Source organism: Nannobrachium achirus, assembly GCF_963921795.1.
Source record: "Nannobrachium achirus genome assembly, chromosome: 17".
NCBI classification, from domain to species: Eukaryota; Metazoa; Chordata; class Actinopteri; order Myctophiformes; family Myctophidae; genus Nannobrachium; species Nannobrachium achirus.
This window is the reverse complement of record NC_137824.1, coordinates 23,001,034-23,020,951: the sequence shown is the minus strand read 5'-3', so window position 1 is coordinate 23,020,951 and position 19,918 is coordinate 23,001,034. Positions and strand designations below refer to the sequence as shown.

Genomic DNA, 19,918 nt, shown 5'->3' with positions numbered 1-19,918 from the left:
TATATTTCAGGACCAAGGACAGCGGCTTTGTGCAAGTGCCGTCTCCTGTTTGTTTGGAAATCTGATGGAGGTAATATGTGCTTTAAATGAAGAAAATATAATTAAAACATCACGATGAGCAAATGCTATGGGTAATACTACAGTGTGTGTGTGTGTGTGTGTGTGTGTGTGTGTGTGTGTGTGTGTGTGTGTGTGTGTGTGTGTGTGTGTGTGTGTGTGTGTGTGTGTGCGTGCGTGCCTGCGCGAGAGAGAGAGAGAGAGAGAGAGAGAGAGAGAGAGAGAGAGAGAGAGAGAGAGAGAGAGAGAGAGAGAGAGAAAGAGAGAGAGAGATGTATGGCAAATACACTATTAACAAATGAATAATAACAACAATAAAAATATGATCACAATGCCTACCTCTGAGGAGTCATCGGAGTCTCCAAATACATCCGCAAAGTCAGTTGGTGTTTTTATCAGAGTCTGGTCAGCAGGCAGTGTGTTGTCATTATATGAGCTGACAAACTTAAAGTCACTGGTTCTAGAACCCGTCGTCAAGTAGGCGTCATAATTGTAACTGCGTAAAGTTCCTGTGCCATCAACATCTGCATAATTAGGAGGAAGATACGCACTAGGGATGGCAACCGCTCCATCAAACAACAGCCTGGGCTTTCTCCTGCGACAAAACCTCACACCCAGGATAACAATTATGAAGGTGAGGAAAAAGGTGGACACAGACACAAGCGCAATGATCAGATAAGAAGTCATTTTCGAGTTGTTCTCATCATAGGACATGTCTTTTAGTTCGGGAACTTCAGCCAAGTTATCAGAAATAAGTAAATACATGGCACAGGTGGCAGAGAGAGAAGGCTGTCCATTATCTTTCACTGCCACAATAAGGTTCTGTTTCATGCTGTCAGATTCAGAAATGTCCCGCTGGATTTTAATCTCTCCACTATGGAGACCAATGCTGAAAAGCCCCGGATCAGTGGATTTCACAATATAATAAGACAACCAGGCATTCTGTCCAGAATCTGCGTCCACTGCTATCACCTTGGACACCAGAGAGCCCCCCTGGGCTGCTTTGGGGACCAGCTCAGTCATGAAAGAGTTGCCCTCCGGGGTGGGGTACAGTATCTGAGGGGAGTTGTCATTCACATCCGTTATGAAGACACTGACAGTCACGTTACTGCTGAGAGGAGGAGAGCCATTGTCTCTGGCCATCACACTCACTTTAAAGCTCCTGAATTGTTCATAATCAAATGATCTCACGGTGTGGATCACCCCCGTGTCTCCGTTAATGGATAGGTAGGAGGATGCAGGGGAGCCGTTAACATCGCCAGGTAAAAGAGAGTAAATCACTGTACCGTTTTGTCTCCAGTCTGGGTCTCGAGCAGTAATGGAGCATAAAGTTGAACCGGGTTTGTTATTCTCTGTCACGAAGGTGGTGTAGGATTGTTCCTCAAACACAGGAGGGTTGTCATTGACGTCACAAATTGATAATTGGATAGTTTTAGACGATGACAGAGGTGGAGAGCCCTTATCAGTGGCAGTGATTGTAATGTTGTAATCAGATATGATTTCGCGGTCCAGGTTATCCGTGGTCACTAGTGAATAGTAGTTTTTAATGGAAGAAACGAGCTTAAAGGGAATGTTTTGCTGAATGTAACAATTAACTTGTCGATTTTTCTCGATGTCTCTGTCTTGTACGTTAATGATGCCCACTTCTGTACCAGGTTGCACGTCCTCTGGTAAGGGATTAGACAGAGATTTTAGATATATTACTGGAGCATTATCATTCATATCAGTGATATCAATTATTACTTTCGAATTGGATGAAAGTCCATACCCATCCTTGGCATTTACACGCATCTCAAATTTAGAGTCGCTCTCAAAATCAATGGGTCCAATTACTTTTATTTCACCTGTTTTACTGTCTAATGAAAACGCTTTCCTCGCCCTTTCTGAAATGCGACTGAATTCATATGTGAATTCTCCATTGATACCCTCGTCTGCATCAGTAGCATTCACTGTAACCACTAGAGTATCTAGAGGCGAGTTTTCAGGTAGACTGGCTTTGTAGATGGCCTGGCTAAACACTGGGATGTTATCATTAGCGTCTAGTACAGTGACGTGTATGACTACAGTACCAGATCTCTGCGGAGAACCTCCGTCAACTGCAACGAGTGCTAGATTTAAACTATTTTGTTTCTCACGATCTAGCTCCTTTTCTAATACCAATTCAACATTTTTAGACCCATCACTATCTCCTCGAATAGACAGAACAAAATTATCATTATGTTGTAGGCTGTAACGCTGAACAGCATTTTGACCTATGTCTGCATCATGAGCCTCGTTAACCTGATAGCGAGCACCCTTGTCGGCTGACTCGCTGATTTCCAATTTAAGAATATCCTTCGGGAAATTTGGTGAATTGTCATTAACATCTTGAATCATAAGTGAAACACGATGCAATTCCAAAGGGCTTTCAAGAACCAATTCAAATTTCAGAAAACACGAAGCCTTCTCCCCACATAGTTCCTCCCTGTCGATTCTTTCACCGACGATGAGGTTTCCCGTTTTAAAGTCAATTTCACAATAACGGTGATGATGGTCTCCCTCGTTGTCAATCCGTGCCTTACGAGTAGACATTTGGCCTACATCCAGTCCGAGATCTTTAGCTATATTCCCAACAACAGATCCACGACTCATCTCCTCTGGAATAGAATAACTCAGATCTCCATTGGCACATTTTGCAGTGAATGCAACCACGAACACAAGGTATATAAAAGATTGTCCTTTTCCCCCCATTGTTTCATCAAAAGCGTGATGTTGAAAAATAATCTATTGGTGAATGATATCCTCAAAGAAAGCTACAAGTATGTATGTTGAAATAGATTTATGTTATAATCCACTGCACCGTTTCCGCAGCAATGATCCTTCCCTTTGTTGACTACTAGTTTGTTTCAGTGGGTGGAAAAGTGGACCTCTCATATCAGCTAGTGAACAGCGACACTGTGGGTATATTTAAGATATTACATGATGTGATGCACAATGATGAACTATCTTTTGTCTTACATCCACTTCATTTGAAATCACAAACCACGCCACACCAGATTGTTAGTCTTACAAATTAAGGCAGGGAGCCATCAAACTGCAATAAATGCAATGAGATTAAGATAACCAAACAGATGGCCAGAATTTAAAAGGGTTAATGTAATACTCAGGCTTTTTTTGTGCATGCAAACAGTTTGTAAGTTGCTTGATTCAATATTTAATATTAGATTTACAGACACGCCCCCTCTAATACAAGCCCATGCAGCATTAAACTTCAAATGAATTTGTAACCACTCATTGAAAACATAACGTGTGGGGGAGGTTCTCCATTCATGTTAGGCCTTTAAAGACTACATCATAATTCAGCACCATGGAGAGAGACAGAGCATTAAAGGGATATTTTACTTTCAAAAAGACTTTTTGTCATTTTATCGTCTAATCAGGCTTTTGGGAACACCCAGGACAGTTTTTCAATTTCTTCATTCAGTATTTAGATATTTGATATTCATTTCCCCCATTTTGCCCCCTTCCAGGACCTTCCCATACAAACCCAAATAAACTTCAAACTCCATTTTAACTATAGATTCAATGAAAACAACTGTCCTTTTTTTCTGGTGACTCCTAACACCCTCCGAATACGTGAGTAGGCTGTATTTTTTCGATAACTTTTTTTCATTTATTTTTTATAATCTTTTATTATATGAAATAAATTTCATTTACCCCAAACAATGTATAGAAATCAATGAAAAATGTTATCGAAAAAACATGGCCTGCTCACGTATTTGGAGGGTGTCAAGAGTCACCAGAAAAAAGGACAGGTGTTTTAATTGAATCTATCATGGTTAAAATGGAGTTTGAAGTTATAATGGGTTTGTATTGGAAGGTCCTGGAAGGGGGAAAATGGGGGGAAATGAATATCAAATATCTAAATACTGAATGAAGAAATTCAAAAACAGTCCTGGGTGTTTCCAAAAGCCTGATTATAGACGATTAAATGACAAAACGTTTTTTTTTTTAAAGTGAAATATCCCTTTAAGGCCAAGAACTGGATTTGTATACCGAAAATGTTCCACCCAAACTCAAATCAATAATAAAACTGAACGTGAGCATAAATAATAGCCTACCTCCTATCTAAGTTTAATCAAATCCTTTATTCATGAATGAATGCGTTGACAAAGTAAAGTCATATTTCTCCTCTCCCAATACTTTACAGTGCTCCAGTAAGACCTTTTGGAGATAGAAAAATTATTCCCTTCTACAACAACAACAGCAGCTTCATCAAAACCAACAATGACATGATGATCTGTCACAGTGTGCCGCGACCAACCGAGAACATCTAGAGTACAGATATGACAAAAAATCACACTTGTGTGAACTGAGCAGTGGTGTGTGTGTGTGTGTGTGTGTGTGTGTGTGTGTGTGTGTGTGTGTGTGTGTGTGTGTGTGTGTGTGTGTGTGTGTGTGTGTGTGTTGTGTGTGTGTGTGTGTGTGTGTGTGTGTGTGTGTGTGTGTGCAACAGCGCCCCTCCCTTAACATGTGTGGTCAGAAAAGGTTACTGCAGGCTACAGACAGACAGACAGACAGACAGACACGGAGACACGGAGACAGACAGACAGACAGACAGACAGACAGACCCACACACACGGCCATGTATAGGAGCGTTGTGACCACCGCTCAAAAATACACTTGCACAAGGACATTCAAACCAACACCATCTTTCCATTAATGGGAGTAATGCCAACACGTTTTGTTCTGCAAATCCTTGAGATATTTATCGAAAAGAATAGCCTATAATAGGCTGCCTATTGCTTATTATTACGGTGGAAATGCCAATGTCAAGTACTTCAGTGCTTTTTACAGGAAAATAAAAATAATTTGTGGGAAGATATGGATATTGTATTTGTAATAAAGCATATCAAGACACATATGATTTTAAGTGAGATATTATGTTATAAAACGTGGATGCTGCAAGCAAACAGTGATATAGAAGAAAAAAGACTAAGGGCTCCATTTTCGTATACCCAAACTCTTTTGCAATCTTTTACTATTTATTTTGAAACATTTTTGAATATTTAAAATTGCTACAAGCTCATAACCTGTCGATGAGTATTCTTATTATTATTGCGACCGTCAGGGAGCAGTTTACTATGAAAACCTCCACCGGCCGTCCGTCCGTCCGTCCGTCCGTCACACGTCACACGTGACCATCAACAAACGTCACACCTTTGTTGATGTTTAAATCGAAGAGTCTTGGTCAAATACTTCTGTTGGTTTCTGCACTGATCATTTATACAATTCAGCTGTGTTTGCTCGTGTCATCATGATGAGGTCATAAATCAGCCATGCCCAAATATAGATTTTACGGGTTTACATGCTTACTCAGTTATTCGTTATGTGAAAGTCCTATGACGTCTATGATATCTGACATCATCATACATACATTCCCTTTTATGCCCATAAATGGAGATCCCTGTGATGCCAGGGGAACCAAATCCCTTTTATGCCCATATATGGAGATATGGAGATCCCCGTGTTGCCAGGGTAACCAAATCCATTTTATGCCCATATATGGAGATCCCTGTGATGCCAGGGGAACCAAATCCCTTTTACGCCCATATATGGAGATCCCTTATGTCATCAATATTAAGCCCATATCTGTGAATATCTTTGGGTACCAGATGTCTCCATATATGGTTAAATGGTCCGATATACATCACTGGCCAGAAGACCAAGAAATGGTGCAACCTCGCCCTTTGCTTTTCTCCCTTAGGCATCTTACTGGTAGGTAGTTTAATGAGGAATGCAGTATGGTGGTAGGTAGGTAGTTATGGCCTTTGATGTAAGATTTTCACTTTCTAGGATAACAATATTTGCTATTCCCAGATGATGCCCTTTTAGGGTACCCCTCATGCCCATATATGGAGATCCCCAGGCTTTACTAATTAACATAAGTTTTATGCCCATATATGGAGATCATTGTCCCAATGTCATCAGATATATGGGCATAAATGGACACAGGCAAACTAGATGGGCTGTATGGATATCCAGATGTGTGATGTAAGTGTTTTATTCCAAATGTGGCACCCCACAGACATATTTCCAGAAACAAAATCCCTTTCATGCCCATATATGGAGATTTCTGATGTCATCAATCTCAGGCCCTGTAAAAAACATGGTTGCTATGGTAAACAGTTGGTTGCTAGGGTAAACAGTTGGTTGCTAGGGTAAGAAAACATGGTTGCTATGGTAAACAATTGGTTGCTAGGGTAAACAGTTGGTTGCTAGGGTAAAAAAAACATGGTTGCTGTGGTAAAAAGTTGGTTGCTAGGGTAAACAGTTGGTTGCTAAGGTATAAAACATGGTTGCTATGGTAAACAGTTGGTTAGTAGGGTAAACCTTCAATGATTTTGACATCTTGTTACTAATCTGTCGGTAGATAATGCCGGTCTTATATAAGGGTCATTTGTGTACGGTGTGATGTCATACTGATGTCAGCAGTGTGACAGGAGATAAGCGACCAACGGTCGCTTATCTCCCGATTAGGGAGTCTTACTGGTTACTACTTTTATTGCGACCGTCAGGGAGCAGTTTACTATGAAAACCTCCACCGGCCGTCCGTCCGTCCGTCCGTCCGTCCGTCCGTCCGTCACACGTCACACGTCACACCTTTGTTTGTGTACGGTGTGATGTCATATATCTTCAGTATGACATCACACCACATGTGTACACAAACCTTTGTGTACGTTGCTGTGGCAACAGTCGAGAGACAGCCGCTGACTCTCTGCGTCCACGTCTGAAGACGCGTCTTATGACCCGTCTGATGCCGCGTCCGTGCTTAAATAGCGGTCAAGACGCAGCTTTGCGTCCAGGACGGAGCTCCCGCGGCTCAAGACGCGATTCTCGGTTTCAATCACTTCAATCACGTCTTTGAGTCTTCTAGACGCGAAACCGCGGCTCAAGACGCGATTCTCGGTTTCAATCACGTCTTTTAACCTCAAAGACGCGGCTTGGACACTACAATCGCGTCTTTGATCCCAAAGACGAGGCTTGGAATCGCGTCTGGCTGGAACTCGGTGTGGCCGTAAAGGAGACATGTAACCCGCAAAGTCTGCTGTGTGCTGTCCTTGTATCTATTAGATACATTTTACTATTATTTATTGTCAATGGAACATGCTATATTCTACCATATTGTCGGCATTATAGTGTGTCATAACGTTTTTAGTGCGAAAATATATCTTTTCGTTTCTTTTTTTTTTTAGCATTTAAAAAAAAAAGGCAGGTTATATCTGCCTGGATTCATGGCACAGAGCAGAACGTTTAGCTCAGTCGCTAGAGCGGCCGCCCCGTTGACCGGAGGTTGCCGGTTCGATCCCCGCCTCAGTCACTCTTTATTTCTAAGCACTGTGAAACACGTTTTCTTGCGGCTCCAGACGCGAATCTCGTTTCAATCACGTCTTTGAGCCAAAAGACAGGGCTTGGACCGCGTCTTTGAGCCCAAAGACGGGGCTTGGACACTACAATCGCGTCTTTGGGGGCTTGGACCGCGTCTTTGAGCCCAAAGACGGGGCTTGGACACTACAATCGCGTCTTTGATCCCAAAGACGTGGCTTGGAGGCTACCGCGTCTGGCTGGAACTCGGAGCGGAGTCAAGTTCATTGAAAATAACGGGGCCGTATGTTTTGACGCGGCGCCTCCGTGCGGCCGATGTGTCTAGTGTGTGTTCCCCTTCAGACGTCTGCTGTCTGCTCTCCGTGAAAAAAAAAAGAAAAAGGGTGTCTATTGTATGTATTTTTTGATGGAGAATTCAAATATTACCTTCTTTTTTGCATAGGACAACTCTAACCTGCATCAATTGGTATTTTATAATTGCCAATTGTACCCTATCCATCTAAAAAACAAATTGGATGTCTATTGTAGGTATTTTTTGATGGAGAATTCAAATATGACCTTCTTTTTTGCATAGGACAACTCTAACCTGCATCAATTGGTATTTTATAATTGTCAATTGTACCCTATCCATCTAAAAAAACAAATTGGATCTCTATTGTATGTATTTTTTGATGGAAAATTCAAATATTACCTTCTTTTTTTAGATAGGACAACTCTAACCTGCATCAATTGGTGCATCAACCTTCTATCTATCTATCTATCTATCTATCTATCTATCTATCTATTTATACTTCACCTTTAGTCAAGAAGAGAGTTCAGCCTCAGGAACTTGCACACCTGGAACTGTGTCATGACTGTGTCATGGAGCTAAGCAGAACTATGTTAAATACTCACAATGAGTCTGATGGACCAATCAGAGTGGTGGTGGGGGGAGGGATCAACAATAGACAGAAACTGGATAATGCTTTGTTAACTGTCCCACCTAAGTCCCTGCTAGTCTGAACAAATCACCTTCCCTCTCATAACACTACTACTACTACTACTACTACTACTACTACTACTACTACTACTACTACTACTACTACTACATTTATATAAAGCTGCTCTTGCATTTGAATTCAAGTCTGACACAAGTTAAGGTTAACTTAGGTAGTAGTTCATTTTGCTGGCTTTTGTGTGTGAGTGTGTAGGCCCACAAATTATTATAATTGTCTGTCATTAAGTGACTCAAAGGGAGACGTCTAATGGGTGTTTATTATTTTAATATTAACTGTGGGAAGATTATATATATTTTATTTTGCACTTACAGTGTTGTGATATTATTCCTGAAGGAAGAGGGGTATTTTCACAGCCCAGGCTTTGAACCTAAATGCTGTTTACATGCTCTATAAATATTTATTTCTATATAAAACTCAGTTGTGTGGAGTTATTGTGTGCCTTTTCTTGTAGCTAAAGAGTCCATTTGTTCACTAGACATTAAGTCAAGGTTACTATTTTGAGTTGAAGCCAAGTGTTTTATTACTTTGTGGTTTAACATTATTTAAAAGGCAAATTCATTGTTATGGTTACTTTAGAAGACTGCTTTTGCATTCATGAGTTAAAAAGAGAGCCAAGCTAATTCAAAGAGTTAAGTTAAAGGAACACAAAACGTGACTTAACTCACAGCTGCCATTGGACAGACAGTTATGGGGTTCGCCTTCTCCTGTATTGTATTAGTGACATTCATTAATAAATAGTAAAATAACAGGACAGAGCAGAACAGGCCTCTGCTGTGTCTTTATTATGGGTGCATTCCAATGCAAATGGATACTCTGGAACAATCTGAAACAATGTATCTTTCCTGTGGCTGTTATAATGAACACAAACAGATCAGAACGTAATTTAACATTAACCAGTTACATTTATCATACAACAATGTAAGGGATGGATTCCTTTCTATTGTGTGAGTTACTTAAATGCTGATCAATATGTGAATCTGGCTCTTATCAGGTGGGTGTTTTCTCTCCCTGTCCTGTGCTGTCCTCAGTTAAACCAAGACAGTGCTGTTGTCACCAATGTGGAAAAAGCTTCAGCTCAATTTATTATCTCAAAGTAGACCAGAAAATACACACAGGAGAGAAACCATACGGCTGTGTCCAATGTGGGGAAAAGTTCAGTTTAATGGCTGCTCCGAAAGTGCACCAGAGATTTCACACCGAAGAAAAGCCTTACTGCTGTGAACACTGTGGCAAACGTTTCACTGTAAAATCTAGCCTCGTACAACACAAGAAGATTCACACTGGAGAGAGACCTTACTGCTGTCACCAATGTGGGAAAAGGTTCACTCTGAAGACGGCTCTGAAAAGACACCTGAAAATCCACACTGGTGAGAAGCCATATACTGCTGTGTCCAGTGTGCGAAAATGTTCAGTGATATGCATCATCTTCGGTGTGAAATCTCTGGTGCACTTTCGGACTATCTTTTCACCACATTGGACACAGCCGTATGGTTTCTCTCCTGTGTGAATTCGTTCATGTATTTTGAGATAAGACAATCGAATAAAGCTTTTCCCACACTGGTCACAGCAATAGGGCTTCTCTCTAGTGTGAATTCTCTGGTGTTCTTTTAAAATCCCCTTTTGAACAAATCTTTTCCCACACTGGTCACAACAATAAGGTTTCTCTCCAGTATGTGAACGCTTGTGATCTTTTAGCAAAATACTTTCCACATTGTTCACAGCTGAATGGCTTCTCTCCTGTGTGTATTTTCTGGTCTACTTTGAGATAATAAATTGAGCTGAAGCTTTTTCCACATTGGTGACAACAGCACTGTCTTGGTTTAACTGAGGACAGCACAGGACAGGGAGAGAAAACACCCACCTGATAAGAGCCAGATTCACATATTGATCAGCATTTAAGTAACTCACACAATAGAAAGGAATCCATCCCTTACATTGTTGTATGATAAATGTAACTGGTTAATGTTAAATTACGTTCTGATCTGTTTGTGTTCATTATAACAGCCACAGGAAAGATACATTGTTTCAGATTGTTCCAGAGTATCCATTTGCATTGGAATGCACCCATAATAAAGACACAGCAGAGGCCTGTTCTGCTCTGTCCTGTTATTTTACTATTTATTAATGAATGTCACTAATACAATACAGGAGAAGGCAGATTTCTCTACTAGGTTTTATACTGTGTGATGTGGTGGACATTTCTGTAGATTACGAGTTGAGTGGGCAATATCCATGTCTAGGCCACATATATTGTTATGGTAATATGCTTAACTACTTAGAAACTGGCACCCATTGGTCATTATCAATTGAATAGGCTGATCCCAAATTAATACTCTATTTCCCCTAGAGCAGCTACATGTCTCAAATAGATAAAATAAATGATAATTGTCTGTTCTGTGAAAGATAAGAGTATGTTATAACTGTCTGTCCAATGGCAGCTGTTCCTTTAACTTAACTCTTTGAATTAGCTTGGCTCTCTTTTTAACTCATGAATGCAAAAGCAGTCTTCTAAAGTAACCATAACAATGAATTTGCCTTTTAAATAATGTTAAACCACAAAGTAATAAAACACTTGGCTTCAACTCAAAATAGTAACCTTGACTTAATGTCTAGTGAACAAATGGACTCTTTAGCTACAAGAAAAGGCACACAATAACTCCACACAACTGAGTTTTATATAGAAATAAATATTTATAGAGCATGTAAACAGCATTTAGGTTCAAAGCCTGGGCTGTGAAAATACCCCTCTTCCTTCAGGAATAATATCACAACACTGTAAGTGCAAAATAAAATATATATAATCTTCCCACAGTTAATATTAAAATAATAAACACCCATTAGACGTCTCCCTTTGAGTCACTTAATGACAGACAATTATAATAATTTGTGGGCCTACACACTCACACACAAAAGCCAGCAAAATGAACTACTACCTAAGTTAACCTTAACTTGTGTCAGACTTGAATTCAAATACAAGAGCAGCTTTATATAAATGTAGTAGTAGTAGTAGTAGTAGTAGTAGTAGTAGTAGTAGTAGTAGTAGTGTTATGAGAGGGAAGGTGATTTGTTCAGACTAGCAGGGACTTAGGTGGGACAGTTAACAAAGCATTATCCAGTTTCTGTCTATTGTTGATCCCTCCCCCCACCACCACTCTGATTGGTCCATCAGACTCATTGTGAGTATTTAACATAGTTCTGCTTAGCTCCATGACACAGTCATGACACAGTTCCAGGTGTGCAAGTTCCTGAGGCTGAACTCTCTTCTTGACTAAAGGTGAAGTATAAATAGATAGATAGATAGATAGATAGATAGATAGATAGATAGATAGATAGATAGATAGATAGATAGATAGAAGGTTGATGCACCAATTGATGCAGGTTAGAGTTGTCCTATCTAAAAAAAGAAGGTAATATTTTAATTTTCCATCAAAAAATACATACAATAGAGATCCAATTTGTTTTTTTTAGATTGATAGGGTACTATTGGCAATTATAAAATACCAATTGATGCAGGTTAGAGTTGTCCTATCTAAAAAAGAAGGTAATATTTGAATTTTCCATCAAAAAATACATACAATAGAGATCCAATTTGTTTTTTTAGATGGATAGGGTACAATTGACAATTATAAAATACCAATTGATGCAGGTTAGAGTTGTCCTATGCAAAAAAGAAGGTCATATTTGAATTCTCCATCAAAAAATACCTACAATAGACATCCAATTTGTTTTTTAGATGGATAGGGTACAATTGGCAATTATAAAATACCAATTGATGCAGGTTAGAGTTGTCCTATGCAAAAAAGAAGGTAATATTTGAATTCTCCATCAAAAAATACATACAATAGACACCCTTTTTTTTTTTTTTTTCACGGAGAGCAGACAGCAGACGTCTGAAGGGGAACACACACTAGACACATCGGCCGCACGGAGGCGCCGCGTCAAAACATACGGCCCCGTTATTTTCAATGAACTTGACTCCGCTCCGAGTTCCAGCCAGACGCGGTAGCCTCCAAGCCACGTCTTTGGGATCAAAGACGCGATTGTAGTGTCCAAGCCCCGTCTTTGGGCTCAAAGACGCGGTCCAAGCCCCCAAAGACGCGATTGTAGTGTCCAAGCCCCGTCTTTGGGCTCAAAGACGCGGTCCAAGCCCTGTCTTTTGGCTCAAAGACGTGATTGAAACGAGATTCGCGTCTGGAGCCGCAAGAAAACGTGTTTCACAGTGCTTAGAAATAAAGAGTGACTGAGGCGGGGATCGAACCGGCAACCTCCGGTCAACGGGGCGGCCGCTCTAGCGACTGAGCTAAACGTTCTGCTCTGTGCCATGAATCCAGGCAGATATAACCTGCCTTTTTTTTTTAAATGCTAAAAAAAAAAAGAAACGAAAAGATATATTTTCGCACTAAAAACGTTATGACACACTATAATGCCGACAATATGGTAGAATATAGCATGTTCCATTGACAATAAATAATAGTAAAATGTATCTAATAGATACAAGGACAGCACACAGCAGACTTTGCGGGTTACATGTCTCCTTTACGGCCACACCGAGTTCCAGCCAGACGCGATTCCAAGCCTCGTCTTTGGGATCAAAGACGCGATTGTAGTGTCCAAGCCGCGTCTTTGAGGTTAAAAGACGTGATTGAAACCGAGAATCGCGTCTTGAGCCGCGGTTTCGCGTCTAGAAGACGCAAAGACGTGATTGAAGTGATTGAAACCGAGAATCGCGTCTTGAGCCGCGGGAGCTCCGTCCTGGACGCAAAGCTGCGTCTTGACCGCTATTTAAGCACTGACGCGTCATGAGACGGGTCATAAGACCCGTCTTCAGACGCGGACGCAGTCTGCGACGGCTCTTGCTGCAACAGTCTGTTGTTGCTGGTCTGTTAGTGTACGTTAGCAACCACCTTAGCAACCATGGTTTTACCCTAGCAACCAACTGTTTACCCTAGCAACCAACTGTTTACCATAGCAACCATGTTTTTTTACCCTAGCAACCAACTGGGCATAAAAGGGATTCTGTTAGGGATCTCCATATATGGGCATAAAAGGGATTCTGTTAGGGATCTCCATATATGGGCATAAAAGGGATTCTGTTAGGGATCTCCATATATGGGCATAAAATGGATTCTGTTAGCTGTTAGTGATCTCCATATATGGGCATAAAAGGGATGCTGTTAGGGATCTCCATATATGGGCATAAAAGGGATTCTGTTAGGGATCTCCATATATGGGCATGAAAGGGATTATGTTAGGGATCTCCATATATGGGCATAAAAGGGATTGTATCCCAGATGATGCCCTGTACTTGGGATTTGTTGATGTAAATGTTCACATAGAGTGTAATAATTGGTAAAACAAACTTTTGGCCTATTTGTGGAGATAAGCGACCAACGGTCGCTTATCTCCCGATTAGGGAGTCTTACTGGTAATGAATAAAAAAGGCCTATTCAGCTATGTTAACACAGGAGGCACATCTATTCTTTGAATTCATGGAGATTTTTAGTTTTTGTTGCATTTCTAAGCCAATAATTTGATGACCAGATCATCAGCCAGATTTAACTACTACATTTGTGAAGTTCCTGTGCAAACTGATGATATTTCTAATGTGATTAATCCATTCTCAAATCCTCTATTAACGGCTAGGTGTGCCCTCATGCTCATTTCAGCACGGCTGTCAGAAGAACTACCTGTAGTATAATAGAAATATTTCATTCCACTTATATGTTTTTTTGTCTTATTTTTGAGAAACTCCTCTAAGTACCACCAGAGGGGGGTCCATGTACCACCAGTGGTACACGTACCACAGGTTGAGAACCACTGCTGTAGGTGAAATCACAAGTGAAGTAAATGAATGAGATGAAATGTGAAATACCTCAAGAGATTCTTCAGAATTCCCAAATGCCTCAGCAAAGTCAGATGGACTTTTTCTCAGAGTCTGGTCAGCAGGCAATGTGTTGTCATTGTAAGAGCTGACAAATTTGAAGTCACTGGTTCTGGAACCTGTCGTCAGGTAGGCGTCATAATTGTAAGTGCTGCGTAAAGTTCCTGTGCCATCAACATCTGTGTAATTTGGAGGGAGATAAGCACTGGGGATGGCAACTGCTCCATCAAACAACAGTCTGGGCTTTCTCCTCCGGCAAAACTTCAAACCCAGGATGACAATCATGAAGGTCAGGAAAAAGGTGGATACAGACACCAGTGCAACAATAAGATATGAGGTCAGTTTCGAGTTGTTTTCCTCATAAGACATATCTTTAAGTTCTGGAACTTCAGCCAAGTTATCAGAAATAAGTAAATACATTGCACATGTGGCAGAGAGAGAAGGCTGCCCATTGTCTTTCACTGCCACAATGAGGTTCTGTTTCATGCTGTCAGATTCAGAAATGTCCCGCTGTGTCCTGATCTCTCCGCTGTGGAGTCCAATAGTAAAGATTCCTGGATCCGTGGATTTGACAATATGGTAAGACAGCCAGGAATTCTGTCCAGAGTCTGCATCAACTGCTATCACCTTGGACACCAAAGTTCCCCCTTGAGCACCTTTGGGGACCAGCTCAGTCATGAATGAGGTTCCCTCCAGGGTGGGGTACAGTATTTGTGGAGAGTTATCATTAACATCTGTTATGAAGACACTGACAGTGACGTTGCTGCTGAGAGGAGGAGAACCGTTGTCTCTGGCTATCACATGGACTTTAAAGCTCCTGAACTGTTCATAATCAAATGACCTCACGGTGTGGATCACGCCCGTGTCTCCGTTAATCGAGACATAGGAAGACATGGGGGAACCATTAATCTCACCAGGTAAAAGAGAATAAATGACTGTACCGTTTTGCCTCCAGTCTGGGTCTAGCGCAGTAACAGAGCATAAAGTGGATCCAGGTTTATTATTTTCTGTTACGTGTGTGCTATAGAACTGTTCCTCAAACACAGGTGGGTTGTCGTTGACGTCACCTACTGATAATTGAATAGTTTTTGAAGAGGATAGAGGTGGAGAGCCCTCATCAGTGGCAGTGATTGTAATGTTGTAATCTGATACTAGTTCGCGGTCAAGTTGTCCAGTGGTTAGTAGAGAATAATAGTTTTTGATGGATGGAACGAGTTTAAAGGGCAGATTCTGTACAATGGAACAGTAAACCTTTCTATTGTTTTCAGAGTCTCTATCCTGAACATTTATGATCCCCACCTCTGTACCAGGTGGGACGTTCTCTGGTGTGGGGTTAATCAAAGTTTTTAATTCAATGGCAGGGGCATTATCATTAACATCAATTAAATCAACAATTAATGTGGAATATGATGTTAATCCTAACCCATCCTTTGCTTTTATTTGTAATTCAAATGAAGACCTTTCTTCATAGTCAATTGGTCCAATTACCTTCACTTCGCCATTTTTGGGGTTAAGAGAAAACAAATGTCTATCCTCGTCAGATAAATGATCAAAATCATAAGTTACTTCGCCATTAACGCCTTCATCTGCATCAGTAGCAGTCACTGTGATAACAACGGTGTCTACAGGGGAGTTTTCAGGCATACTGGCTTTATAGACGGCCTGGCTAAACACTGGGGCGTTATCGTTAGCATCCAGCACAGTGACGTGTATGACCACAGTACCGGATCTCTGTGGTGAGCCACCGTCGAGAGCTGTAAGCAATAATTTAACATCCTGCTGTTCTTCCCGATCTAACTCTTTGTCCAAGACTAATTCACTATATTTTCTTCCTCCACTTTTTGAGTTGACATTTAAAATAAAGTGTTCATTTTTCTCTAAAGTGTAACTCTGAACTGCATTTTGTCCTACGTCCAGGTCATGTGCTTCCCCAACTAAGAAACGTGCTCCTTTATCTGCCGATTCTTGAATTTCAATAGTTATCTGTTCTTCATTGAATTGTGGAAAATTATCGTTGATATCTTGTATATGAACACTAATGCGATGAAGTTCCAGAGGATTCTCCAATACAAGTTCCACCTTTAAAACACACGTCGCCTTCTTGCCACATAGGCCTTCTCTGTCAATCCTATCGGCGACAATCAACTCGCCAGAATTCAGCTTTATGTCAAAATACCTTTTTCGGCTTCCCTCGGTATCAATACGTGGATTTCGAGCAGACAGTCTGGTTACCTCCAATCCGAGGTCCTTGGCTATAGTCCCAACAACAGATCCACGTTTCATCTCCTCTGGAAAAGAATAGCTTAGGTCTCCATTTACGCAACATAATGCAAGATAAATCACAGCAACAACGCAGTAATGCGCAGCAATCCACTCAGCCATCGTTCCCGTTTCAAGATAACTTGAAAAATAATGAAAGAGCAAAGGCCTAACAATTCATGAAGAAATATCCAAAAGGCTGCAATATTTTAATTCCTCCGTTGGGCTATACTCAATACAGAACAAAAATAGTCTTTGCATTCTTCGAGGACAGTGGGTGTGGGAATGGATACATTTGTGAAAAAGAAGCATATAGCGACACCAAGTGTGTAAACCTCACAATGGAATCCAGCTAATTCTCTCGTGTACTACAGAAGAATTAGTACGGTTCTGTACTTGACATAAGCAATCATTTAAAAAAAGTGAAATGGGGTGGACACACACACACACACACACACACACACACACACACACACACACACACACACACACACACACACACACACACACACACACACACACACACACAGAGAGAGAGAGAGAGAGAGAGAGAGAGAGAGAGAGAGAGAGAGAGAGAGAGAAAGAGAGAGAGAGACAGAAATGCCTTACCCATTATTCCTAATTAAACTTCTTTGAATTTTTATCCTTTTTTTTGTACTATTTTGAAGCAGATTTTAAAATACGTAAAATTGACAATATACATCGACACGTTGTGAGCTCGTAGTAAAAAAAAATCAAAATAGTAAAAAATGTGTTAAAGGATAAAGGGTAAAGCATGGACGAAATGAGTCTCAGGGAGCAGGGAGAGAAAGAATATCTGTTTTTCAGCACCATGGACAGCAGCCATTCAGCTGTGACTGCACGCAAAGCTGCGTGTTGAGAAACTTGTAATCAACGTCTTAACTAGCTATTAGACCATATAGGCTTGTGTATTGCATAGCCACTTAATGTTCCATTCGGCTAGGAGTTTAAGGTCATTTTGACATGGTATGAGAAGTGTAATCATTTGCCTACCTCAGGCGACCCCTCAGAGTCTTCAAATGTCTCAGCAAAGTCCGATGGACTCTTTCTCATTGTCTGGTCTGCAGGCAGCGTGCTGTCATTATAGGATGTGACAAATTTAAAGTCACTGGTTCTAGATCCCGTAGTTAAATATGCGTCATAGTTGTAGGTGCTGCGTAATGTTCCTGTGCCGTCGACATCCGCGTAATTAGGAGGAAGATAAGCGCTGGGGATTGCAACCGCTCCATCAAACAACAGTCTGGGCTTTCTCCTACGACAAAACCTCACACCTAGGATGACGATAATGAAAGTCAGAAAGAATGTGGAAACGGACACCAGTGCTATGATCAGATATGAGGTCAGTTTAGAGTTGTTCTCATCAATGGACATGTCCTTTAGTTCTGGAACTTCAGCCAAGTTATCAGATATAATAAAATACATGGCACAGGTGCCAGAGAGAGAAGGTTGTCCGTTATCTTTCACTGCCACAATGAGGTTCTGTTTCATGCTGTCAGATTCAGAAATGTCCCGATGTGTCCTTATCTCTCCACTGTGGAGACCAATAGTGAAAAGTCCCGGATCTGTGGACTTTACAATATGATAAGACAACCAGGCGTTTTGTCCCGAGTCTGCGTCCACTGCTATCACCTTGGACACTAGGGAGCCACCGCGCGCAGCTTTAGGGACCAGTTCTGTCATGAAAGAGTTGTCCTCTATGGCAGGGTACAGTATTTGAGGAGAGTTGTCATTCACATCCGTTATGAAGACACTGACAGTCACGTTGCTGCTGAGTGGGGGAGAACCGTTGTCTCTCGCCATCACACTGACTTTAAAGTTCCTAAATTGTTCATAATCAAACGCCCTTACTGCATGAATTCCCCCCGTATCTCCGTTAATTGATAGGTAGAAAGACACTGGCACGCCATTCACCTCACCAGGTAACAAAGAATAAATCACTGTGCCGTTTTGTTTCCAGTCTGGATCTCGGGCAGTAACGGAACATAAATTGGAACCTGGCTTATTATTTTCTGTCACGTAGGCGCTGTAGAATTGTTCTTCAAACACAGGTGGGTTGTCGTTGACGTCGCCTACTGATAACTGAATAGTTTTAGAGGAGGACAGAGGTGGCGATCCCTCATCAGTTGCAGAAATTGTTACATTGTAATCTGACACCAGTTCACGGTCAAGCTCGCCTGTCGTTACAATAGAATAATAGTTTTTAATTGATGGAATTAGCTTAAAGGGGACGTTTTGTACAATGGAGCATCGAACCTGTCGGTTAGTCTCAGAGTCTTGGTCTTGTACATTAATAATGCCAACCTCTGTGTCAGGGGGCATATTCTCTGGAATTAGGGTTGTGAGGGATTTAATGAATATGATAGGAGGGTTGTCGTTTACATCAGTTATTTCAATTAATAATGTACACGTTGACACCAACCCAAGGCCATCTTTTGCTGTAATTTGCATTTCATAATTGGACAGTTCTTCATAATCGATTGATCCGCTTACTTTTACTTCACCAGTATTCTGATCTAGTGCGAAAACGTTATTTGTATCATCTGAAATGTGATCAAGCTCGTACGTCACATCTCCATTCACTCCCTCGTCTGCATCAGTAGCACTCACTGTGACCACTACAGTATCTAGAGGAGAGTTTTCAGGCAGGCTGGCTTTATACACTGCCTGGCTAAACACTGGGGCGTTATCATTAGCATCCAGTACAGTAATTTGTATGATTACACTGCCTGATCTCTGAGTTGTGCCACCATCTGTAGCAATAAGCACAATAGTCAACTCCTGCTGCTGTTCTCTATCTAGCTCTTTCTCCAAGATTAACTCACTATATTTGCCTCCACCACTTTTGCCATGAACGTTTAAATTGAAGTGTTCATTGGTCTGTAGAGTATAGCTTTGAATTGTATTTTGTCCGATGTCGGCATCGTGGGCTTCATCTAAACGGAAGCGGTTTCCTTTAACTGCAGATTCTCTTATTTCAAATTTGATTGTATCCTTTTTAAATTGTGGAGAATTGTCGTTTATGTCTTGCACATGAAGGCTAATACGATGTAACTCTAAAGGATTCTCTAAAACGAGCTCTTGTTTTATAATGCAGGATGCTTTCTTTCCGCAAAGGCCCTCTCTGTCAATCCTGTCGGCAATAATCAAATCCCCGTTACTCAGACTAATGTCACAATACCGTTTTTTGTTCCCTTCCGTATCAATACGGGCCTTTCGAGACGATAGTTTGTCCACCTGAAGTCCCAAATCCTTGGCTATGTTTCCAATGACATAACCGCGTTTCATCTCCTCTGGAAACGAATAAGTGACGTCTCCATATACGATTTGCAGCATTAGA

General features: G+C 41.0%; 3 protein-coding genes across 3 annotated transcripts in view; all 3 read right to left on the bottom strand.

Moving 5' to 3' along the window:
• The window catches only part of LOC308302351 (protocadherin gamma-C5-like), a gene marked incomplete at both ends in the record, with an annotated part of 340,087 nt that overhangs the window by 214,547 nt on the left and 105,622 nt on the right, over positions 1 to 19,918 (bottom strand). The window lies entirely within an intron of this gene.
• LOC308301915 (protocadherin gamma-A11-like) lies at positions 349 to 2,787 on the bottom strand (the record flags this gene model as incomplete). The annotated part of the gene is made up of 1 exon (XM_080746064.1): positions 349 to 2,787. One exon carries the CDS (start codon positions 2,785 to 2,787, stop codon positions 349 to 351), a length of 2,439 nt encoding a protein of 812 aa, XP_080602190.1.
• LOC308301914 (protocadherin gamma-A11-like) lies at positions 4,340 to 19,866 on the bottom strand (the record flags this gene model as incomplete). The annotated part of the gene is made up of 3 exons (XM_080746063.1): positions 4,340 to 4,369; positions 14,293 to 16,065; positions 19,348 to 19,866. The coding sequence occupies 3 exons, from the start codon at positions 19,864 to 19,866 to the stop codon at positions 4,340 to 4,342; spliced, it is 2,322 nt and encodes a 773-aa protein (XP_080602189.1).